Below are 26,972 nucleotides of genomic sequence, written 5' to 3' on the forward strand. Positions count from 1 at the left end.
TATATTCCAAAACAGAAAAAGCTGATTGTCTCGCTTGCTTATTTTTGTATATGGGACTGTTATGAAAGAAGGGGCGGTAGATTGTTGCAGCTTAACTGACTTCCTGTTATATCCAAAAATCTAATAACGTATTCGTTTATACCCAGTTTTGCACCAGGTCACAACAAGTTATGCACATTTTACTGCCATTTTTAGAAGTTTATGCGCTAAGTTTTGCATCCGTAATTCCCCAGATTTGATTTAAAATGGACGGTGGAACACTGAAGATTCGTGTGTGAGCGATCGAGGCAGCAAAACACTGACGACGAATTATGTTCGTTCTAGTATGGTTAACCTCAAAACTGGGCGAATGTAGAAAACGAATACGGTAAAGTATCATATTTTCATCATTTTACAGCCTGGGCTGGTCATACTGAGCTCTTTGATTATTTCTACAACATTTGTGCCACTTTCTCATACTTTTTTGATCAATGGGAAAGGATTTTGGTGTCCAGTGCTTAGCTCCCGATATAAAAAAATACGTAAAGCACGTCTATATTCCATTTTTTTAATCACATTTTTGTGATCCCAAACATAGGAACTGAACCTTCTACTATTGGCATTGATTATGCTTCACAATGATCTTTAATCGAAAAATTAATAAGTTATATAGTATATGACCAGGTTGTAAAAGCATCATTCCCATTATTAGTTATATCACATAAACAATACGATACTCAGAATTTTGGTTAAAATTTTAAGTCAGTTTTGCTGCAAACACTCTACAAAGCACGAAAAAGAAGTGTTTTTTACCTGCTTTGGTAAGTTCTTTTGTTTCCATGTTGTTAGAAGTGCTTGATATCTCCATATGTGAGTGCAATTGTTCGACCATTGTTTGTTTTCGATGCTAAAAAAGAGATTTATTGTCATTATTTCTTTCATAACTCTTCAAGGTGTTAATGGCCCACTTTGGTGTCTTCAGATGAAAGTTGCATCATGAATTGAGCTATACAATGGTATTTTTTGCAAAATATTCGGTGGTGCAGACGGTACTTTTAGACGCCATTTAAAGTTTATTTACAACTTTTCATGTTGAAGGTCATTATTTAATTTTTTTCAACTATTCTATTTGGAAAGCTGATAAAATTTCAATGCATTTTGATGTGCTATTTTATAATTTCCGTTGAGAAACAACAGAGCTATGTAGCTTTGAAAAATGGTTATTTTTTATTTACAAAAAAATCTAACCGAAGCTAACTCAAAAAATAAAAATGTTAGAAATCTGAAAAAATACATGTGTTTTTGAGTCGCAAAAATGAACCAAATTTTCAATTTTGGGGAAAATCTGAAGACCCCCGGCGCAAATTGTCAGATAATAAAAAAAAATCCCCATAAATCAATCATGCAACATAATCCGACCATGCAACATAACCCGACCATGTAACAAAATCTATCTATGCAACATAATCTCCCATGCAACATAAATTGACCATGTGACATAATCCGACCATGCAACATAATCGGACCATGTGACATAATTTGACCATGTAACATAATCCGACCATGCTACATAATCCGACCATGTGACGAATTATAACCATGCAACATGATTGTACCATGTGACATAATCGACCATGCAACATAATCGGACCATGTGACAAAATTAAACCATGCGACATAATCGGACCATGTGACATAATCGCTCATACAACATTATCGACCATGTGACATAAATCGATCATGCAACATAATCGGACCATGTGACATAATCCGACCATGAGACATAATCCGATCATGCAACATAATCGGGCTATGTGACATAATCGCCCATGCAACTTAAATGGACCCTGTGACATAATTTGACCATGCAACATTATCGACCATGTGACATAAATCGATCATGCAACGTAATCGGACCATGTGACAGAATCGCCTAGCAACATAAATGGACAATGTGACATAATCCGACCATGCAACATAATCCAACCATGCAGCATAATCGATCATGCAACATAATCAGACCATGTGACATAATCCGACCATGCAACATAATCGGACCATGTGACATAATCCGACCATGCAACATTATCGACCATGTGACATAAATCGATCACGCAACATAATCGGACCATGACACAATCCGACCATGCAATATAAATCGACCATGTGACGAAATCTAGCCATGCAACATAATCGGACTATGTGACATAATCGACCATGTGACATAATCCGACCATGCAACATAATCCGACCATGTGACGAAATCCAACCATCGACCATGTGACATAATCCGACCATGCAACATAATCCGACCATGTAACAAAATCCAACTATGCAACATAATCGCCCATGCAACATAAATTGACCATGTGACATAATTCGACCATGCAACGCCACTTGCGATGACCTGTAGGATCCCTGCCACTGCCACTGGAGTCCTCCGCCACTGAACGCCTCCGCCGCTGGCTGTCTACGCTGGTGTGGTGGCCGTCATCGCTGCTCACCGTCATCGTTGCTCACTGGTCCACGGTTGCCACTGAACTACTGCAAATCGATATCTGAGTCGGATTACCACTGGTGGGGTCCACACTCAGATCGAAGCGCAGCAACGGTCTGTTCAGCTTGACGGCAAACAGAGAAAGAAACCGAGTCGACCGACGGGCCCTTTGTTTTATACCTTTCGTAGGTAGGGAAAAACAAAACCCATCAAAGCAGGCGTTGGTGATGACGTCATAATCCTTTAGATAGGATGTCTGTGAGATGGAAAGTTTTCGTGACGCGAGATCTGTTCGCAAATTTCAATTTGCCCCCCCTATAGTGTTGCCGTAAGACGTAATTCTACGTCAAAAGCACAACCATATGATTAAAAAAGCTGACATCCTGTTTTGGTTGGATTTGGAGTTGTGTCATAATGAGAAAACTGTGAAGAACTGTCGGCAATATTGAATTTGTAAACATGTCCTAACTTTGATCGAATAAAAATGTTTGAAGTAAATTTGATGAACTAGTTCCAAGAAATAGAGATCATCATCCAAAAAATCCATGATTTTGAAAAGAGAGATTCATAGTGTGCAGTAGATGAAGCCCAAAAAACAAAATTGATGCACATCTTTATTCAAATCGTTCGGGAATTTCAATTTTAACCCCTTAAGAGTTGCCAGTAGTCGTAATTCTTCGTCAAATTTAAAAGTTTTTAAGGCATAAATCAGATTCATAAATAGAAACTGGCTGTCCAAAACATTATTATCAAAGAAGACTGTTTGGGCACTCGTTAGTTAAAATAAATTTAAATTGGCTGTTGAAAACATTTGAATAACCCTAGATTATTTCAAGTTCAAATCGACTCACCTGTCCTCCCTTGTCCATTTCGTTGTTGGTCAGCTTGACCTTCTCGAACGAAATGACCTGTTTCCGGAGCGCATCCGGTCCCAGTGGCGTATCCGGATGTGTGTAAAGCCGCGCCGGAGGAGCCGGATCTGCCTTTCCGGCCACTAGCCACGAAGATCGATGATACGCGTACCGGTAGCGTCGATTATCCAGAGGAACGACATCCATCAGGACTGCAAATCTATCCGCCGGGGTAAGTTGCCTCAAGGGGCCAAAGAAGGACACTCGGATTGTCGGGAACATACGTCTGTTGTAAGGAAGAAGAAAGAAAATGGCTTGAATTAAATATCAAAAAGTGATGAAATATTTAGCAATAAAAGCAAGTAATAATTATCTGCAAGAAAAATCAATTATTTCTAGCCGACAGAGGCCGAAGCTACCGAAACATGATCAACAATCGACCCGATAACGAGCGCTCAACTTAGCGAGCCTCCATCCACTATTCAGCACTTGGCAGAGAGATCTTACGGAATCGGTTCCGCGAAATTGTTTCCCATAAAGCTAAACCATCCGCGTCCAAAAGGAAGCGATTATTTTTATAGGCCACATGGCTAGATCCGCCAAGAACCGGGTAGGCTTACACAACTTTCGGCTTAAGCACAGCTCAGGAAGGTACCAAACTGTCCAACCTAGTTTCCACGGGGTGCTTAAGACAAGTTCAGATCTCTTATGAACAGAAGAAAAAAAAAACCTACAACCAAACCCGAAGTAATTGAAATAATCCATCAGAGCCAAGTCAATTTCCTAGAAGTGGTTTCAATTTTCCACATCGTTCGCTTGGTTGTTTTTTTCTACCTTGACCATATTTAACCTCCCCTTATATGGGCGAAGGAAAATGACCAGGTAAATGGCTTTTAAGCTTACTGCTGCTACTTGGTTGCATGTAATGGTGGCGAATTTATTAATGCAACACTGTTGGCTATTATTTATTCAATATTTTGTTGAAATTTTTGTTAACAAGATATGCATATATTTAACTTTAAAAAATTATTTAAGCTATTAATTTTTAAAACTTTGTCTTCACTAAGCAATGTCCATTTTAATAACTTGAGTTTTTTTTTAAATTTTAATCACTTGAGTTTAACCATTTTAATAACTTTAGATTTTAATTATGTCAAAAATGGGCGGAAGACAACGTGTTTTACGCTCAAATTTTGAATGCTGTTAACTTTTAAGATAAACCGAAAATTAAAACAAAATGTCATATTTTTAATTTGCTGACTCCCATATTACGATAAGAATGCATAATGCATAACTATAACAAATGTCGTCCTTGTTTGAGTCTAAAAGGTGCACCAATATTCGACACGAAAAAAAAATCTGCCGCATGTTTGCCGCGATATCAGCCAAGAAATTGAATTTCGTTGCCTACCTGAAGGCGTTTTACCTATAAGGAGATAAAAAAAGTGAATTTTGAAAAGCAAAATTTTCTGTAAATTAAGCAATAATAAGTGATTTTTAGCCAAAGTATGGTTACTTTACAAAAATACGATAAACATGTAATTAAAAATGTGATGTTTCTATTATTATATTCCGTATAATCATATAATTTCTTTTTGATAAAACGTAAATCTGATCTCAAGAATGCCTTTATCACGACGAGCCATGGTACTCTCGGTAAAGTTTGTGGAAGAAGAAGTGAATGGATGTCGGATGAAACTTGGAGGATGGTCGATGATCGGAGAAAGGCGAAAGTCGAAATTGAGCAGGCATGTACCGGGTCAGCCAAAGCAGCCGCCCGCTTACTATATGCGGAGCTGGAAAAGGTAGTTAAACGTGCTTGTAGACGAGACAAGAGAGCCTGGACAAACTCCCTAGCCGAAGAGGGAGAAAGAGCCGCCGCCATTGGAGATATCCGATTATTATATGATATTTCTCGCCGCCTTAGTGGTGCAAGGACTAATGCAAGAATGCCGCTGAAAATCCGAGCAGGTCAGCTGCTGACAGATCGAACAGATCAGCTCAAGCGTTGGACTGAGCATTTTGATCAACTTTTCCGAGTTACAAATAGCAATGGCCAACAGAACCCGCAGCTCGAGGCGCCCACAGTAAATCGCATTAATGGCGTCAACTCGGAAGCGCCCTCGCTGGCTGAAATAGAAGCGGCAATCAAGGACATGAAATCCAACAAAGCGCCTGGAATCGATTGCATTCCTGCTGAAATGCTCAAAGCCGACCCTGCCTTGTCAGCACAAATGTTGCACCGTCTTTTCGCTGACATTTGGGATACTGCAACATTCCCGGCCGACTGGATGCAGGGTATCCTCGTAAAGGTCCCAAAGAAAGGAGACCTAACAGAGTGCGGTAACTGGCGTGGCATAACTTTGATCTGTACAACCCTCAAAGTACTCTGCAAAGTGATCCTGAACAGGATCCAGGAGAAAATCGACGCTACACTTCGACGGCAACAAGCTGGATTCCGATCCGGACGATCATGTTGTGACCACATCACAACGCTACGGATAATACTGGAACAAATCAACGAATTCCAGGACTCTCTTCTGCTGGTGTTCGTTGATTTCGAAAAAGCATTCGACCGACTTAACCATGAAAACATCTGGGCGGCTCTAAGGCGACGAGGGGTCCCAGAGAAACTAGTCCATCTCATCGAAGCACAGTACGAGGCTTTTTCGTGCAAGGTCTTGCACGACGGTGTCTTGTCCGAACCAATCCCGGTAACTGCTGGAGTAAGACAAGGATGTATTTTGTCACCGCTGCTTTTTCTCATCGTAATGGATGAGATCTTGACTGGATCGATTGACTGTAGACCAAACCGAGGATTGCCGTGGAATCCTTCAACCATGGAGCAACTGAACGACCTTGACCTGGCAGACGATATTGTTTTGCTCGCCCAAACACAACAAGACATGCAGAGCAAACTCGACGACCTCACCGAAAGCTCCAAGGCAGCAGGTCTCAAAATCAATGTCGGAAAGACCAAGTCGATGGAAATCAATACAGAAAATCGTTCCAATTTCGTGGTAGCTGGACAACAGGTTGAGACAGTGAAGTGCTTCCAGTATCTTGGTAGCCAGATAACGCCTGATGGTGGTACCGAGAAGGACATCGAAACCCGGATCAGAAAGGCCCGATTTGCGTTTGCGAGTCTCCGAAACATCTGGCGGTCACGCCAGATCTCTCTTCGAACTAAGATCCGAATCTTCAACTCAAACGTCAAATCCGTATTGCTGTACGGGTGTGAAACAGGTGCACATATGCGGTGACGACGCGAAAACTGCAAGTTTTTGTGAACCGCTGCCTGCGGAACATCATTCGCGCTTGGTGGCCTGGCAACTGGATCTCAAACGTTGAACTTCATCGCCGGTGTCATCAAAAGGCGCTAGAAATCGAGATTCGGGAACGTAAGTGGAGATGGAATGGACACACGCTGCGAAGAGAAGAAAACGAGATTTGCAGAGAGGCGCTTGACTGGAATCCAGATGGGCATCGAAGAAGAGGCAGGCCCAAAAGCTCGTGGAGGCGAAGTCTAGCCGCAGAAATCCGCACAGTTGACGAGAACCTTGGCTGGCAGCAAGTGAAGACGCTGGCTCCGGATCGCCAGCAGTGGAGATCTTTTATCTCAGCCCTATGCGCCGGTCAATCGGCGCTGGACCCTTAGGTAGGTAGGTAGGTAGGTAAATCTGATCCCTGAATCGGCATGAACTTTCAATTTGGTTCATATATGATGGGTAGCGCAGTAAATAGCGATTATGCTTAACTGATGTGTCTTGTAAAGTTTTCCCCTTCACAAGCTGGAACTTATTTTGTCACGTTCACTGTGGTGTGATTGGTTAACACGCCATCATCCTTAAACGGAAGTTGCGGGTTCAAGTCCTGTCGGTGAACCGTTGTATCTTTTTCGAAAAATTCAAGATATTTTCGGTTTATATTCCACCTTTTTTTGAGATCTCATGTTTCTCTAATAATAAAGTTAACTCAGTTAACAGTTAGAGCCATAATCGAATCTTCGTGATCCTTTCGAATGCACCAATAAAACAATCAATTGGGACCACCAGCTGGTTCACCTTGCCCGGCAAGATGAAAATCAATAACTTTGACACGATTTTTGATCGCGTCGTCGTTTTCAATCAGTCAGACCGATTTTACGACACTATGATCATCAACAGGAACCAGATCACCCGAACCAACGAAGGTGATTACGAGAGAGATAGAGACTCAACCCATCATCAGATACGATGTTGTTTGAATTTCCCTGGACAAATATACGACAACATGGTGAAGAACAACGCGTTTTTGATTTGCTTATTTTAGTGCGGCCAATGAATGCCACCAGCTTTGATTCCGTCCAATAATATATCAGCCCCGGGGTTTTTTGGTCATAAAGCCGCCCAGAGAAATCCATAACCGGGTGGTTTTGACGGGAAGCCTTAGGGCAAACAAATCTTCCCCGGTTGGGACCAGAAGCAACGGTGAAAATGTGTTAAAATCATCAAACCGAGCGATGTTAAGAAGCCTGCATGGCGTGAAGAACCAAACAACCCAATCACATCAACACCATCGATCGAACAACATCATCCCGGCTGGCAAACAACCGGTGGGCTTCGCTTTCGGATTGTTCCGTACCACCACGAATGCGTCAATAAAACTATAAAGTTTTATAACACGCTCGGAAATCCAGCAGGGGGTATGGCACCTTCTTCTGTGCGCACCAATGGCAAAGGAATGTGATGAATTTCCAGAAGTTCAATTCGTGCTTCGGAGCCTTTTTCGATTCGGTGCGATTTGGTGGAATTGTTAATCAGGTGTTGTAAAAGGTTGACGATTTATTGGCTGAAATTGAATGGATCAGATTATGGGTAGGGATTAATCATCGAAAAATTTTCTCACCGAGCTTAGCTAGTAGAGTAAATTTGTTCAAATTGATGATGGTTTTTCAGAAATAAATCTACAAAACTCAGAATTTTCAATGCACAACTGGAAACTTTATCAAGAAGCATTAGTCCTTAAAAAACGAACACAGTCATGTAGAATCTCAGTGAAACTTCATGATTTTTTATAGAGGTATAATTTACTGAGCACTTAGGCCTACATCATTCAGAAGATATCATGGGGGTCGATCTTATGACTGCTGACTTATGAGACTTGAACACTTCCGTCTAGGCCACGGTCAACGGCTTATTTTGATTTTTTTTGTCGAAAAAATTTCATTGTTTGTATTTTTTAAATTCATAACACTTCGAATGAGCGTTTTATTATTCGAAACAGTTATGAAAACGGCGAACGATCCCAACAAATTTGAAAATGATCCATCGAAAAGCGATTCAAACGTAGCTTGGCCATAAATCTTTTCGAAAACAATTCTATTAACATAATTTTTATTTCCCGATGAAATTGAAAACCAATACGATGAGCTCGGTGCTCAAACAAAAATCGATTCCAAACTGGCTACAACGAATGGGCAAAACGGAAAACAAAACACATCAACAAATTTATCAAATCCATCACCACCCATCGTATCGATTCGGTTTGTGTACAGTAGGTACCCATAACAAATTCCGAGCAAATGGAGAGTCGTGAGCAAGCAACTCAACATTATAGCACATTTTCGAAAACGCAGCATCCAACAAGAGCCCCCTGAAGCCAATCCAAAATCCGAACCACACCACACACGCCACCCGGTTCGATATCATATCCGAAGTGATCGAACGCGATAAAATGCGCCTCGGTGGCCGATAAATTCCGTTATGCCCATCCAAATGCTGCCGCCGTCGTCGTCGTCGTTCAAACAGCAAGCGAGCGAACGAGGAGACAATCGGTGACATCTCGCCTTTGCCAAAACGCGCTGCTAGCTAGGGGGGGCAAAATGGTCAGGCCGGACTGGCGGAAGTGTCCCGAATAGCGGAAAATAATCTCAATTAATTAAAACAAGATAAAACTGCCCAAATGGGGTCGATAAATCACCACCACCAACAGCAACCACCAATTGGTTGACCGAATCGAATATATGCGTGGTGGCGTGAAAAAGAGCAATAGTTGTCTCGGTCACTGCCGGAGCGCTGCTGGCCGGAACGAATCTCGATATCAGACTGATCGGCGGCTAGAGATTATGAACAAGCGACAGAACCGATGAGCCAACCTCATAAGTCCTAGTTTGTTAAGTTGAGAGACGCGTGTGGTGCGATTTTTACGATTCCGGTTTGTCCGTAGCGCTCTAGATATGTGCTGAATATCATCAGACTGTTAGAGATGATTTGTCCATAATAATGTCTGGTTCGGGCTCACGAACTGTTGTCTAATATTCACTCATAGAGGATTTGCTTCCTTAGGATCTGAAAGTTATTTTTTGATTTTCTTAGGAACCCATCAATCAAAATCATAAGAAGTGTTTTATAATATACATTTAACAGAACTGAACTTTCCTCACATAAAATTGATTCGCAAAGTTCGAGTTTTTATCCGATTGCCATTAAATTTTCAGGATTTGAAAAATAACTGTTAAGCTTCATTTTACCATTTTACTCGTATTGTATTAACAGTCCATACGCAAATGCCCGCACTTGGCCTTGACCCCGACTATAAGATTCTGCACAATCTATTAATCAATCGTTTTTTGCATTTACACTCATACTTTCTACAGTTCCTCGACTGTCTTCATTACCTTAGACCGTTTAGGAAGGTGCTGCTTCATTCTCTTCCGGTATTTATCGATGGGGCAAAGCTTCGGAGTGTTGGGAGGGTTGAACATTTTCGGCACGAAATTGACCTTATTGTCCGCATACCACTTCAGCACGTCCTTGGGTTAGTGGCATGTGGCAAAATCCGGCCAGAAGATTGTTGGGACGTTGCGGGCCATCAGGAGAGGAAGCAACCGCTTCTTGAGGCACTCTTTCGTGTACACTTGTCCGTTCATCGTGTCCTGGATCACGAAAGGTGCACTCTTTTTCCCGCACGTGCAGATGGCTTGCCAAACCAGCCATTTTTTCACAAATTTGGACATCTTCTGAGTGCGGACATACTCCGGAACGCTGAACTTATTCTTGGCCGCGAAAAACAGGTTGCCGGGGATCTGTTTGAAGTCGGCCTTCATATATGTTTCGTCGTCCATGATACAGCATTCAACTTTCATCAGCATGTTGAAATACAACTTACTGGCACGGGTTTTGGTGGATTTGTTCTGCTTCTCGTCGTGATTAGGAACCTTTTGTACCTTGAACGTTCGAAGCCCATCCTTAGTTTTGGCCTTCTGACCAAAACTTCGTCTTAGATGCAGCTTCTTATCTACATCCCGAATGGAGGCGTTCGGGTTCCGGTTGAAGGCCCCAACTATGCGGTTGTGTTTTTTGGTGTTGTACGGAATATATTTTCCTTCACTTCTGGGCATCCGATCGGTGGTCAATCGTTCCTCGAACCGCTTAATCACTCGTGACACCGTGGAATTCGCGATTTCCAAAGTTTTAGCGATGAAACGATGCGAGAGATCCTTGTTCTCGTGATGAATGCGCAAGAGCTGTTCTTTTGACTCCATTTCTGCGAGTTTTGATCACAGGACTTTAAAACTTGCAGGTTGTACAATGCACTTTGAAATAAATCCACCCAAATTTTCATTAAATTCTACCCAGCGCGCTACAGCGGTTGAACAGTAAGAGGAATTTAATAGTGTGGCAATTTCATTGGGGACACCCTTTATTCAAATACTTTTTATTGTTTCGATTTTAATCGTTTCAGCGTCTTCATGCTTTTTGCGGCTAATATCAACGATGCAGTTGGCGAACAGCCATTGAAAAACTGTAAAATTGTGTTCGATGTTTACACTTCGGCTCGAACTCACGAACATCGTCTTAGGAGGCAACTGACCTACCATGGACATTTTCATGATAATATAGGTAAAGTGGCTCAAATTCGACAAAAAAAGGATGGATGATAAAAATTTGGTGAGAAATGCACTTCTTCACCCAAAATTTTTGAATGAACTTCTAAAAAGCACAAGATTGGATCAAGTGAAAATCAGTGAAATTTTTTTAAATGGCAACATAAAAACGAGGCATCGAATGGTTCACAAAATTTTCATATAAAGTTACTCTAAATGTTTTTTGATAACCGACGTTCTGCTTTTTAGATAAAAAAAAAAAGGTAACGGTAATAATTTTAATTTATGACAAATCACTCCAGTTTTATTGAATCCAAAAACTATAACTTTTGATCCAACGTTTCATCAGGGATCAAAGTTGTTGATTCTGAATTGCTTTCTGCAATGCGGTTGTTCTGGGAGGATAATGCCAGTCAAGGCCGTGCGAACGGGGAGAGAGGGGTTTTAGGGTTTTAACTCCCCCCCCCCCTCCCCCATGAAGATTTTTTCTATGTCAAATTTTCAAAGTAGTAAAGAGAAATTACTTGATCTTAAAAGGTGTAAAAAAAAGTGTTAACAAGTATGTTAGAAATTTTTCTCGCCTCCGGCGGAAATTAATCTTCAATCACCCTAGGCTAGATAAATTTTATTTAATGACATTACATACCCATATGCAGTTCACGAATTGAAAGTAATTTTTGATTGTAAATTTAAATTTCAAATTCAAACAATCTTTTGCATTTAAATTTTTAATTTGACATACAAAAATCCTACCTCGGCTTTAAAATAGGTTTTAATTCAGAAGTGTAACCAAACAAATTAAGAAATCACCCATTTTAAATTGAAAATTAATTCATCGAATACTTATTTTGTACCTCAAAATCTAAAACCTAGTATCCAAAAGTAACATTTGAAGTTTGAAAGCAGGTTTCTAGACCAAGTTTAGGTTTCATTAGAAGCTTAAAAAGTCTTAAAAACCATCGGTTTTACTTGGGATCCTCTAATTTATTACTAACAATTTTGATTTACAAAAAATGTGCTGATATGAAATATCCCTCATCAAACCAATTTCAGTCTCAATTTTATTTTGTGTTTCTTGTTCTTCTAAATGCTCAACATTTCATTCAAAAACGTATTGATAAATTACAAAAGTCCACAAAATTAACATCCTTTAAGGTGCGAAGAATTCTAAAGCTAATTTTGGCTGATTTGGGGGCCCTGGATCTAAATATTCATTTTTTCTATCAGCTTTTTTGAATAATTTTTGCAAATATTTCATAATCATTCAAACAATTTCTGCGTTTTTTTGACAGAACTTTAAAACAAAAAAAAAAATTATCATCTTTCCTCTTATAGACGTTATAGAGGTATTCATTGTGTACTTTTTCCAATTTTTTATCAAGTTTTAAAACAAATTGAATTTTAGATATTTATGAAGAAAAAACCTAATCATTTTGCAAATAATTGTTTTAAATAAATTCAATTTTTAATTTATTCAGTAATTGTTTATTGTTTATTGTTTAAAACATCAACGGATCACATGTTGATCCTAATGATTACTTAATTAAAATTAATATCAACATAAGACTACACAATACTTCATACACTTAAAATTTTTCTTCGGAATACACACCTTGAGACGTCGAAGTCGAAATGTTCGGAAAACATATTAAAAGTTTTTAGAATGCCGATGAAAGCGCTGTTAGCCCCGTAATTGTTCAGGCGAATCGGAACGTAGAGCTGCAGGTTCTGATTTCGTAATCCTCGGGGTCGTACGCTGAGAGGTATGGCCTCCAACAGTTCGGGGCAGTCGATTCTAGCTGTGAGAAGGTCCGCTACAACTAGAGCACGTGTAGCATTTCGGCGTGCTTGAAGCGTATCTAAGCCTATGAGACGGCAGCGGCTTTCATAGCTTGGTAAACGAAACGGATCCTGCCAGTTTAAGTGTCGTAGAGCGTACCGCAAGAAACGCCGCTGGATAGCCTCGATTCTTTCAGCTCCGTTCTGATAGAAAGGGCACCAAACAGCTGAAGTGTACTTGAGAATAGAACGAACTATGCAACAATAAAGACTTTTCAGGCAGTATACGTCTATGAAATCTTTGGCAAACGAAACAAGATTCCAAGGCTTCGAGAAGCTTTGTCGACAACATAGTTCGTATGAATCTTGAACTCCAGCCTTCGGTCGAGAATAACGCCCAGATCGTTGATTTGGTCCACCCGGATGATGGTTTGGTCTTCGAGGATGTACTCTGCACGAAGAGGATGCCGCTTACGGGTAAACGATATTACCGAGCAATTGATATCGCACCAGTGAGCAAAAGCGGTGAATTGCTGTTGGAGGAAGTTGATGTCGTCTTGGCCGTTTATAGTGTGAAAAAGTTTCAGGTCATCGGAATAAGCGAGCTTTGTGCCACCGAGGAGCGAGAGTACATCATTAAAATAGATCACGAAAACGATCGGTCCCAAAAACTTCCTTGAGGCACTCCTGAAGAAGCAACGAACTGCCTAGAAAAGGATTCACCAGTACGAACGGATAACTTTCGTCCCATTAAGTAACTCCGGAACCAATCCAGTAGGGAACCACAGAAGCCTAAACGTTCGAGCTTTGCGATTGCAATTTCGTGGTTCACCTTATCGAACGCAGCAGAGAGATCTGTGTAAATGGCGTCTGTTTGACTTTTCTTGGCAAAGCTGTCCTACACGAACGATGTAAAGCTCAGTAGGTTTGTAGTCGTGGATCTTTTAGGCATGAACCCGTGCTGATCGTTGGAGAAGTGATGCTTGCAAAATGAGAAAATGGGATCCAAAACAACCAGTTCAAACAATTTGGCGATCGCGCATAGAGCGGAGATTCCACGATAGTTGCTCACGTCTCTCTTATCTCCCTTTTTGTGGGCAGGAAACATGTGAGCTTCTTTCCACAATGAAGGAAAGATTCCGCCGTCCAGCGATGATTGAAAGATATGCCTGATAGGTGTCAGCAAAGATGGCATAAAACGCTTCAAAAAAGTAGCTGGTATACCGTCCTGGCCCGTAGAAGATGAATTTTTTAGCTTAGCTGTCGCTTTTAGGATGGCTGCATCGTGGACCAGAATACCATTCAAAGATGACCCTAGGGGTGATATATTCCCAACAGCTCTGGCCAGTTGCTCCAAGGCAATTCCCCCTGTTGTGAAAATACTAGAAAATTTTTCGGTAAAAAGTTCACAAATTTCTGGATCAGAATTCGCTGTGTCGCTGTCAAGGAACATGTAGGACGGAAGCCCTAGTTCTTTCCGTTGATTTTTTACGTGCTTCCAAAAAGATTTCGGACTGGTCTTGAAATTCCTTTGTAACCGATTTAGATAATTCAAGTAGCTACGCTTACTGACTATTCTATAAGCAAAGTTTAGTTTGCGGTATTCTCCCTTAGTGTAAGGGGATTTGTGCTTGTTGTAGTTTCGGAGTGCACGTTTCTTGGCCATCTTCAGTCGCCGCAGTTCTTTAGTGACCCAGGGAGCCCGTAGATCAGTAGCTACCCTACGTTTCGGAACATGGCGATCAATAACGTAGTTAAGAATGTTCGAAAATGTCTCAGAAGCTGCATTTGGATCAGAAGGATCGAGCTCAACTTCCCATTCGATGGACTCAAGAACGAGCGATATAGTTTCGAAATCCACGTTTGTGAAATCTTGATAGTCAATCGTCGGAATTCAGAAACCTTCGTTAACGAAACAGAGGTCGAGCATACCTCCGTTTTCATTCTCGATATTATTTATCTGACGTAAAGTCGCTGTACTCAGGGCGTCTAAGTATACCCTAGAAGATGTCGAGAACGAAGAGTGCACAGGATCTGGAAACAGAAAGCCACTTCGAGAGGAGCACCATTTTAGACCGGGCATGTTGAAGTCGCCAATGATAAGTATGTCATCCTCAGGAGAGCAAAAGGAACTGACTTTAGACAGGCAACGCGAAAAGGACTCTGCTAAAATGTCAGTAATGTCAGAAATACTTGTAATGATATCTTTCCAAATTTTTATAAACTGTAGAATTTAACTTTTTTAGATCATGCATCATCATCTTTTAAATATTATCCCTTAATTGAATTAAATTGGTATAGTAAAAAAAATAAAAAAATCAGATTTTTTTCTGTAACCGTTCATTTGTTACCTCATCAGATATCAATGATTGATTTCACTTAAAACTGATACATTTTAAAGCTTATAAACTCCTGGATGATAGACAAAATTTGACCAAAGATTCGAGTTCAGAACGCCTAAATCTACCAAATCAATCATTCAATCATAAGCACCAAAATGCTGTTCCTTTAAGTTATCATTTTTTTCTTTCTTATTTGTTTTTTAAATAATAAGGCGAGTTTATTGAAAAACATCCTTCTAAAATGTTTAAAAACTTATCTTTTTCATCGTCATATTCCGTTTGAATTTTCAAATAAATTTACCGAATTTTAAAGTATAACTATTTTAATGATATGAAATGTTTTTCATAAGTTTGTCTTTGTTTTCTGAATTTTTGTGTTTTAAAGACATAATCATTTGCCTTTGAAATTAAATTTTTCATAAGAAAAACACAGTTTCCATCTTCGGTCTTTTTCAGGACCCAATATTCTAATTGATTACGATAATTTTTTCAGGTCTTGAAATTTCAAACTTTAAAACCTTCGATTGAAAATTTATGAACGTTTCTTTAATTTTCATTATATTAAGTCATGTGTTTTAATAGATTATGATTTTTAATTTATCGATAATTCATAGTAGCAACTTTAAGGTTAAATTTTAATGCGCAATGATAACTATATTTGTTTTATCTTTGTGCTTTCAATATTTTAAATTAAACTTGTAATTCATCATTTTCATTTTTATTTTGTCAGATCATTTTCCAATCTATTTTTTGTCAGTATAATTGAACATGTTGTATAATAAATATTAAGTTATTGTTTTGAATTCCAGAACTTTTTAAGCGTTTTATTTGAATAATTGAACGAAATTTAATATAAAAAGAATTATATATTTGACTTTGATCACTGGCAGTCTTGAAATAAAATTAAATATTTTCTTCTCTTTATCAAATAAAATTCAATTATTAACTATTGAATAAATTTCCCTAAGCTTCCCCTAATTCCTCTGGCGTTTCGGAAATATTTATTTCAAATTTGAAAACTAGACTCCTTAGAATTTCATTTTAGGCAATTTTTTAGTTCAGAACAAGGAACATGATTTTGAATAAATAATAAAATAGCATTGATTTGTATCATTCATTCTGATTCATTTTAAGAATGGTGATTAATTTTGTCAGTAAAATTTATTATTGTTTTAGTTAGTTTTTATTTTTGGCTAAATTTGAATTTCGAAAACCCCCCTCATGGACGGGTTCTTCGCATGGGTCTGATGCCAGTTATTAGAAATCTCGTTTGTGTTGAAAAATGTCAAATGCCCCAATTTGTCAGGCTTTGGAAAAAAATAATTCTGAATTTCTCAACTCGCATAAAAGCGGGAAAATTCTTCAATGTATACTACAAGCCTCCCCTTTAATTGGGATTAGAGTGAAACTATTCGAGATATTATTTCACGGGGGCTGGTTTATTTTTCATTTAAGTTCCAGTTTTCTAGTTTTATCTGTCTTTCCCAAATTCCTAGAATTTGAAGCAGTATGATCAAAATAATGTCAAACTTTTTTTTTCCTCGGGGACCCAGGACGATTGCTCCCATCGCACCCCGCCCCCCTCCCTTCCTTCGACCCTGATGAGTAGTAAACCAGATTTAATATGATTTTGCTGAAAATGTCTGTTATATCACGTAATCTCTTGGGTTTGTTAGTTTGGTTCGACTGTCACATGGAAGCTTATAAACAAATATTAAAATTTGGGGGAAATTTGGGCCACAAAAAGTTTCTTTTTAAGGAGTCCTTCGCACAATCAATAGTTTCTCTCAACAAAATTTATTCAACATGATCCTACACAATATTTGATGTTGTTATGTTGCCTATATTATATAGATTTATCACAATAACACCCTACACATAAGACATATTCAAATGGGTTGACCCTCGTGATCACATATGTTAGTTTTCAGTAGTCGACTAGTTTCGGCTAAACCCTTAGTCTTGAAATATTTAAATCCAGCTACTTTGAACTTATAATTTAAATTTAAAAATTAAAAACTTTAATCCAGAGAAGACTTTATTATAAAAAAATAATAAAATAAATTACAAATAATGGAACCGCTTACATCTCAAAAGGAAGCTCGTTACTTCCATCCATAACAGCCTTCCCAGTCTAATTGTGTCAATTTGAATCACAGTTGCAATCATCCCGGTCCTTGTGGATATCATCTGAATAACAAGAAAATGATGATTTTCCAATTGCATTCCCTGATTGAGTCTTCAAACAACGTCCGTCCGTCCCAGTCAGCGCAAGTGCAATGTTATTGTGAGGTCCCGTTTGGCCGATTCGATTGGCTACCGGGGCATCATCAAGCTGTCAGGCCATTTATATTCAAACAAGTGGCACTTCAAAAAAGATCGTCATTCATTCATAAACAAAAACGGGGCGCCGCGCGGCAGCAATAATGAAAACAACGACAAGAACCGTTTAAGGTCCCCGGTAGTTGTTATGTGAAAATATGAAGCCGAAGGACGGAAAAAAAATCACATGAACCAATTTTTTTCCTCATACAAATCACTTCTCGAACCGCTACTGCTGACTCGGAAATGAGCAAACAAGTGGCAATTCAACAACGGCTACAAAAAAAGATGTCCGATTCAATAATTTATCGTAATAACCGTCATCAAACTGTATGAATTCATTCAAGTAGATGACTGTTTGCATAAAGTTGATACAGTTTTTTTCCTTCCTTCTGGTATATCATTCATCCAATTTGACCAGCTAGCGCTCGGAACTCGGCGATGGTTCTCCTGATGGCTTCTGCTGGGAAAAAGACATTAGCCGAGTGCAGCCCTTCCTTCTTCAGTCTTTCAGTGGGTTAAGTGGATCGGCGAGGCGCTTTCCAGTCTTACTTCCTTTCGGCTTTCAGCAGCCAAATGGCATAAATAAGCGCCATATGATGACTTTTCCTTATGCACAGCGCAGGAAGTTGTCGACTACACCGCACATCTGACACTCTCTTTCTCTATCGAAGGGGGAAGGATGAAAATGAATTGGAAATTACCCTCAGGTTGATATCGTTCCTTCCAATGGTAATTTGCCACTTTTAGTTATTGGATCTGAAATTGAAACTATTTCAAACGTGGAGTAAAATAAAGCTTTCTCATCATGTAATGAAAAGCTTTTAAAACTTTCACAGTGTCATGTTGCCTGGGAATGATGGCATCTTTCGTTGAGTTGTGAACCGTTTTAATGGTGTCCATCGTGTGTGTAATTTATTCTTCAGTTTGAGAAAAGTTCCTTTTCGAGGATTCAACCGATGACTTTTTCAACATATTTTCCCCCGTGATCGATTTATCTATGGATCATTTGATCAATTATTAAGTATAACTCAAGGGAATAGCATTTTTGGTGCATATGTCTAAATAATTAATTTGGAAAATTTTGGCGTACTGAACTAAAATCTTTTGTCAGATTTTGTCTATCACCTCTAGTTATGATTATATGTTTATCAGTTAGAAAATGAATCAGATTTGAGTGAAAGCAATCATTGTTAACTGATGAACCAACAAACAAACATGATAGACATGATTCTTAATTTCATTTCTATCCTCCTTTCAATAAAACATTTATATTTTGCCTAGATAATCTAATTCCAGAGACTCAATGGACTTTAAAATTTAAATTCAAAAATTTAAAATACTGCAAATCGATTTGCATATTGCTTCAAAAACATCTTAAATTTAGTTTAGTTTAAATTTTCTTCAATGATTTGTAAAAATCCACTGTATCACAAATTAAAAAAAAATTAAAAAACTTGTTTTTTTTCACAGAAGTCAAAATAATATGCGGTCTCCATTTTTTATATACTGTCCATACGCAAATGCCCGCACCTTGGCTTTAACCCCGGCCATAAGATTCTGCACAACCTGAAAATCAACCGTTTTTTGCATGTACCTAAAGTATTTCTCGATGAGGCAAAGCTCCGGAGTGTTGGGAGGGTTGAACATTTTCGGCACGAAATTGACCTTATTTTCAGCATACCACTTCAGCACGTCCTTTGAGCAGTGGCATGAAGCCAAATCCGGCCAGAAGATTGTGGGGACGTTGCGGGCCTTTAGGAGAAGAAGCAACCGCTTCTGGAGGCACTCTTTCATGTACTGTTCGTTCATCGTGTCCTAGGTCACGAAAGGTGCTCTCCGCTTCCCACTAGGAATTTATTCGCAAATTTGACATCTTCTGAGTGCGGACGTCCAGAACGCTGATTTTATCCTTGGCCGTGAAAAACAGGTTGCCGGGGATCTGTTTGAAGTCGGCCTTCACATATGTTTTGTCGTCCACGATGCAGCATTCAACTTTCATCAGCATGCTGAAGTACAACTTCCTGGAACGGGTTTTGGCGGACTTGTTCTGCTTTTCGTCGGGATTAGGGGCCTTTTGCACCTTGAACGATCGAGAACATCCTTAGTTTTGGCCTGCTGCACTAAACTTCGTCTTAGGTGCAGCTTCTTAGCCACATCCCGAATGAAGGTGTTCGGGTTTCGGTTGTAGGCCCCAACTGCGCGATTGTGTTTTTTGGTATTGTACGGAATATTTCAAGGTTGCGAAATCTCATGAGATTGAAATTTTTCTGAGTGAGATTTTCCCTTTTGTGAATCTCACTGTGATGTTAGGTAATCTCATCGTAAGCATCATAAACGGTTTATGGCTTGAATGTCAACGCCTTCTCAGCCTGAGAGTCACAAGCAGGGGCGCCAGGTGGTTTTTACAAAAATCAGGACACCGCGATGAAAAAAATCAGGATTTTTCAGGACACCATTAAATTGATGAAAATAACATGCAGCTCTGCTTAAATTGCATAACTAAAGGCGAAATTCAGGTGCCTCAAATAATGCAACTACAGTGAGAAGAACCTTGGCTGGCCTGAAATCAATATCGAAAAACACTTTTTTAATATTATTTGAACCAAAGATTATCTTCGGTTAAACTGGTGATCGATACTAAAGCGATCAGGAATTTTAATTGATTTCTGTTTGTAATGTGTCCTTTTTATGTTCACTTGACACTTTAATCAATTTGTTCGCAAACACCATTACTTGTGTATGTACCCTAGCATAAGATGTACTCTCTCGCAGCATAAAAAACTTTCGCCGAGAGACTCAGACAATAGTTTAGGTTAGCCATTTTTAAGTTAGAATAGAATCTAGAGTTAAACGAACAGCACGGGTTTTACTTATTCTCCAATAAATTAGTTGAAGTCCAATCAAGCGACTTATCTATGTAATACATCCGAAATTCGCGGATAATCATTCGGTGCAACGAATGCAAGGCTTGTGCAGTGGTGAAATTATAATCAAGGTACACCAAAGTGAAACAAAATCACTCCCCCAGCGGGTGAACGAGCTGTTGTGCGAAATTGATTGGTGACTTACTTGAGTTTCTGCTGCTGGTGGATGCCGTCGACTGGAGACGGGAAGAAATCCCTCGAAATCCGAACCCCCCCATCGGCCGAGCCCGAACATTTGGTCCTTCGAACCGGATTCGAGGACAGAAACACATCAGGACCGGCAGAGAAACTGGAAATTCGCCATCTTCCGGGAGCGCAGTAGCAGCTGTGGTTTGTAAAACATCCACGACAAGGTAGGCCATTTTGTGGTATACTCACTCAGAATAAATATTCTGGCCTGTTATTGATCGGCTAACGAATAAAACACACATTTCACTTTGCAATCGAGTGCAAACTGCAGCAATCAGCGAAATCGAGTTAGGTGCAATCAATTGTGGAATCAAAACAAACGACAGAATTACATTGCAGTACAAACATTTTGCAACACAGTACAGCGCAAAAGTATTGCAACACGTGAAAAATTAAATAACTTTTTTAACCAAATTGCATTTCTTGGCCAAAAGTCAGTTCAAGGCGCAAGTGCAAGTGCATTTAGGGTGGTGCACTCTACAGTGTCGTTCAAAAATACATCGACACTTGAAAAATTGAAAGTTTTTGAAACAAATTGGAATTCACTTCCAGTGGTCATTGAGATACTGTGAAGCATTGGCGAGACCCATAGAGGCAAGTTGCTAGACTACAGTATCGTACAAAAGTATAGCGACACTTTAAAAAATTGGAGTTTTGGAAAAAAAAATTCAAATCGCTTTCGGAGTTCATTTTGTGGCGATTTTAACATTTCTGGGTGGCGTTAATACAAGTTGCTGACTACAGTAACGTCCAAAAGGATAGCAACTCATACGAAATAAAAATAAATTGAAAATATTTATTTATAAAAAATCATCCGAAAGTCAATCATTGGTGGCATTTACGGTCGTTTGGTGCTTTTGAGTGTGATTTGAGTGGTGTTGAGTGATGGCTAGCAAGGCGGAGAAAAAACTAGCAGCGGACCTTCTGACGAGACGACGAGCGTGTGCCGAACGAGATGTGGTGGAGAAGTTCGTAGCGGATTTCACCTACGAACGAGATTGTTGCCAGGTTGCGGTACGTTTAGAGGCGCTCAACAAGTGCAACGAGTTGTTCATGAACGTGCAGAATGACATCGAAATGGGCGATAGCGAAGAACGGTTCGAGGCGCATCTGGAGTTCCGGGCGGATTTCGAGGATCGGTTTTGCAGAGCGAAAGGTTTTTTGCTGTCTAAACTGGAAAGCAGGGAGCATCTTCTGAGTTCGACGATCATGCACGCATCGACTTCTCATAGTATGTCTTCCAGTTTCCATCATCGGCTGCCAAAAATCGATCTACCGAAGTTTAGCGGGGATGAATCGCGATGGATATCATTTCGCGACAATTTCATTTCGATGATCCACTGCAACGAAGACATACCAATCGTCAGCAAGCTGCAGTATCTGTTGCAGTCACTGGAAGGAGAGGCCAGAAAACCGTTCGAGTCTGTGGATATCCAAGCCGATAACTATGCGTCGACGTGGGACGCATTGAAAAAGCGCTACGACAACAAGCGATTCCTCAGAAAGGAGCTGTTCCGAGGCCTGTTCAACCTTCCACCGATACAGCATGAGTCCGCACAAAACCTCAACACACTGGTTGATGATTTCCAGCGACACATCAAGGCACTGGGGAAGTTAGGTGAACCGATAGATCATTGGGACACTCCGCTCATCTTCATCCTGACGAATAAATTGGATTCGGCGACGATTCGTGCGTGGGAGCAAGATACTCGACAGAAGGATGAGGTGAAATACGACGAGCTCATCGAGTTCCTCATTCACCAGGTCCGGATGTTAAAATCCGTGGACAGCGATCTCCAGCATCGTTCCTCACTGCCCACCGTTTCCAAGGTGGCCGGTCAAATCCCGAAGAGACCAGTTCCCATCCGATCTGTTGTGAACACAGCTACGTCCGAAACTCAATCCAGTACTTCGTCATGCCACTGTTGTTTGAGAACACATCCGCTTTACCAATGTCCAGCATTTTCGAACCTGTCAAGCTCCCAACGGCGAGAGCTTGTGACACAGCACAGCCTTTGTTGGAATTGCTTCCGCGCGAACCACCAGGCAAGATCCTGTAAATCCAAGTTCCTGTGTAGGATTTGCCAAGCGAAGCATCATACAATGTTGCACGACCAAGCAGCACTACCGAACGAGTCTTCATCCGAGGGATCACAAGCCACACAAGCGAATCCAGGAACCAGTAGATTGCTTAGCCCACCAACAGTAAATCTTCCCGTGCATTCAGATTCAACCGTTCTCTTGGAGACAGTCTCTCTGTTAGTTGTCGACCGATACGGCAGAAAGATTCCAGTACGAGCTCTTCTAGATTCCGCAGCAATGTCCAACTTTATCACCAGGAAGCTGGCGAACGAGCTCGCCACCCAACAAACTCCCGTGGACATCGCAGTTGCCGGAATTGGAAAGTCAGTCAAGCGCATCAGAAAAAAGTTAGCTGCCAAAATCGTATCCAGGAACAGCGACTTCTCCACTACACTCGATTTCCTCGTCATGAGGAAGCCAACATCCCATCTTCCCACATCACTGATCGATACAACTGCCTGGAAAATGCCAAAGGTTCCATTGGCGGATCCTCACTTCAACGTTCCAGCAACAATCGACATGATCATCGGTGGAGAATGTTACCATGAATTCCACACAGGTGTACGTCATTCCCTTGGTAACGGTTTACCGTTTTTGGTGGACACCCTCTTTGGCTGGACAGTTTCCGGCAAAGTGGATTCCAGCTCCACCACCGCACCGCGAGCGTGCTTCCTCTCCACCGTTGATCAAACCCGAGAAACGATCCCTGGGGAGTTCCGGCCAATGGAAACCGCCGATGGGAGTCAGAAAACAGAAGCACAACCCTCCACCACTCAAATCCACGATCAAGGATACTTCACCCACCATTCCCGGTTCAAGGATCCACAAACCACCCTTGGAGATTACGAAACGAATGCCACACATCGAAACTCCACCAGAGATACACACCACAAGATTCCTGGAAGTAACGACCAATTCGGAATAGCGCACCAGAGCGATCCTGTTGAAGACTACAAACCACACTGCTATCTGCCAAATCACCCGGTGCTCAAGGAAGCCAGCAAAACCACCAACGAACGCGTGGTATTCAACGCATCCTGTGGGCCCAACTTAGGGTACGCGCTCGAAGATACGCTGCTCGTCGGTTCCGTCGTTCAACAAAATTTACTGTCCGCCACCTATCTAAGCGCCGCTAAGGTCAACGACGAAGGAGAAGACGCTGTCTGTGGATCCTGCTGCTACGTTGTCCCTTTCGCCACACAGCACTCTGTTACCGCTATGGAGTACTGTACACCTGTTCTGCCAACAGAACCGTTCCGGATACCTCAATGGTCAAAGTCGCCACAGCATCGTTGGAGAACTGCCGCTGCTAAACGTACAACTGCTATCCAGATTGGTACAGACGGGCCCAGTTGGAGACGCATGCCAGGAGTGCAAAATGCAGTCAGCAAACTCTCCAGTAACCTACAGCCGTCCGACTTACCTGCATGGTGTTACGATCCGTCGTCGCTGAAATACCGGCCCTGTTCCGCCACCTTACGGTCACTAGATCGCCTTGCACAGCTTCATCCAGGTCGAGATGGAGTCGTTCCGGTTTTAGGACTAAAGACAGCCCAGCGAGATGGTTGTCACAACCACCGACGACCAGAAAAGGCTACAAAGACCGGTAGAGCACGCCGAACGTGCTCAACGCGCTAATGGAGCGCTAACAGGTGATTAGCGTTCCTATCATTTCATCCATATCGTTCGATCTACCGGGTCTTTGTTGCTTCCAGATCCTTAGACGTCTTGTTATTCCTCACCATCATCGAGATTCTTCTACAAAGACCGGCAGAGCACGCCGAATGTGACTCACTGCGCATGTCGAGCGCTAATAGGTGATTAGCGTTCCAAGTTGTCACATTTTCTTGTTCGATCTACCGGTTCTTTGTTGATTGCAGATCCTATCTTACCATTACCCTACATCATCACTACATCGTCACCACGTATTCATCGCTGTTTACCAAGCCACAACGCAGAATCTTCTAAGACCGGTAGAGCACGCCGAACGTTGCTCAACGCGCTAACGGAGCGCTAATAGGTGATTAGCGTTCCTATCATTTTTCTCCTATCGTTCCATCTACCGGGTCTTTTGTCGATTCCAGATCACCAACTATCGTACATCGTCGCAGCATCTCATGGGCCACCATCGAGAAAGGCCAACAACATCGGTATCAACAGCAGAGTCTTCAAAGATCGGTAGAGCACGCCGAACGTTGCTCAACGCGCTTAAAGGGCGCTAACAGGTGATTAGCGTTCCTATAACCTTATCCTCCGTTGTTCGTTCTACCGGGTCTCTTGTCGTTCACAGATTCTGCACCAGTTCCGATGTTGCGACGAAGTTCTTCGATGTGCGACGTGTCAACCGTATCTTCTGGTCCAACCGAATGAGTTCTCGCCGAGTGATCACCCGGGTCCCATTATCGATCACTAGCTCCGACGCTGAGATGAAGCAGTTTCCTCGATGAGCAACATACCAGCCGTGCCTTCGAATCCAGCCGAAGAAGCATGCAGCAACCCGTTGGGCATATGGGTTATTGAAACGAGCGGCAGCAGTTTCAAGGTGGCCGGAATGATCGATACTAAAGCGATCAGGAATTTTAATTGATTTCTGTTTGTAATGTGTCCTTTTTATGTTCACTTGACACTTTAATCAATTTGTTCGCAAACACCATTACTTGTGTATGTACCCTAGCATAAGATGTACTCTCTCGCAGCATAAAAAACTTTCGCCGAGAGAGACTCAGACAATAGTTTAGGTTAGCCATTTTTAAGTTAGAATAGAATCTAGAGTTAAACGAACAGCACGGGTTTTACTTATTCTCCAATATTGATTGATTTATTGATGGATATATAGGCTGAGCCCGTCATCCCGATATCTTGAAAATTATCTTATATATAGTTGCCTCCTTAAATATAACACATACTGATTTTTCACTGTTTGAACACTGCAGTTTAAATAATAATATTAGTTAACAGTAACTTCTCTCATAAATCGGAATGCTGGCTCGTTGCGACTGTAATTTGTTCTTCGATTTTCAAGAGCGTAACGTCTACGTCGTCTAAGAGCCAAGGTACTGGAATTAGCCGTCAATCGGGAACTCAAAAAGGTCGAATTCACGATACCTCGACCTATTTTTAAAAAGAATAAAAAATCGTTGATGCGGTGACGATGTTCCAACAAATCCAGATCCAACAAGTGACACAGATTTTTATACTCTAAATTAGTTAAAGTCCATTCAAGCGACTTATCTATGTAATACATCCGAAATTCGCGGATAATCATTCGGTGCAACGAATGCAAGGCTTGTGCAGTGGTGAAATTATAATCAAGGTACACCAAAGTGAAACAAAATCACTCCCCCAGCGGGTGAACGAGCTGTTGTGCGAAATTGATTGGTGACTTACTTGAGTTTCTGCTGCTGGTGGATGCCGTCGACTGGAGACGGGAAGAAATCCCTCGAAATCCGAACCCCCCCATCGGCCGAGCCCGAACAACTGGTTAGACTATTTTATTGAAGATTTGTTTAATTTTCTGACCATTTAACAATAAGTTTAGTAATGGTGTAGAAATTTTTAAAAAATCAGGACAAATAAGGACATTTTAATGATCATTTTTCAACAATCAGGACAATTTGAGCGTTTTTGAAAAATCAGGACGGTCTCTAGAAAATCAGGACAAATCCTGAAAAATCAGGACACCTGACACCCCTGGTCACAAGCAGAAAAATTACTTTTTTGAGGGCAGAGATGCCATGGAATAATATTTGTGCAAACTCTTGAACAATGAAACAGTGTAGCAAGTTTTCCAGTTCAGAAAAAGCTGAACATACCACAACAATGTATTTAAAACACTGTCAGTTATACCTGATGAATGTTAAAGGCCAGTTATACATTAAAAAAAAATGTATAGAAAACATACTGTGAAAAGTTCAGTTTAATCTAGTTTATGATAAGAATTTGCTTGTTTTATGTCTGTCTTAAGCAAGGTTGATTAGATTGAGATTCTATCGAGTGAGGTTTTTCCTTTTTGAATCCCAGTGTGAAACGTTGATTGTGAATGAAAGTTTTAATTTTAAAACATCTTTCTGAAGAATGTATTATCATGACTTGTATGGACTTGATTATAATATTTCTGTCTTGGATAAGTGAAAGTTT

General features: G+C 40.7%; 1 protein-coding gene across 1 annotated transcript in view; it reads right to left on the bottom strand.

The window, feature by feature from the left end:
- LOC129746328 (T-box protein H15-like) overlaps positions 1 to 26,972 on the bottom strand; it is a 222,838-nt gene that overhangs the window by 55,373 nt on the left and 140,493 nt on the right. The window contains exon 4 of the mRNA XM_055739928.1: positions 3,328 to 3,613. Within this exon, the coding sequence (XP_055595903.1) occupies positions 3,328 to 3,613 (286 nt within the window). The remainder of the gene's footprint in view (positions 1 to 3,327; positions 3,614 to 26,972) is intronic.

This window comes from Uranotaenia lowii, chromosome 2 (genome assembly GCF_029784155.1).
Source record: "Uranotaenia lowii strain MFRU-FL chromosome 2, ASM2978415v1, whole genome shotgun sequence".
In the NCBI taxonomy this organism is placed as follows: domain Eukaryota; kingdom Metazoa; phylum Arthropoda; class Insecta; order Diptera; family Culicidae; genus Uranotaenia; species Uranotaenia lowii.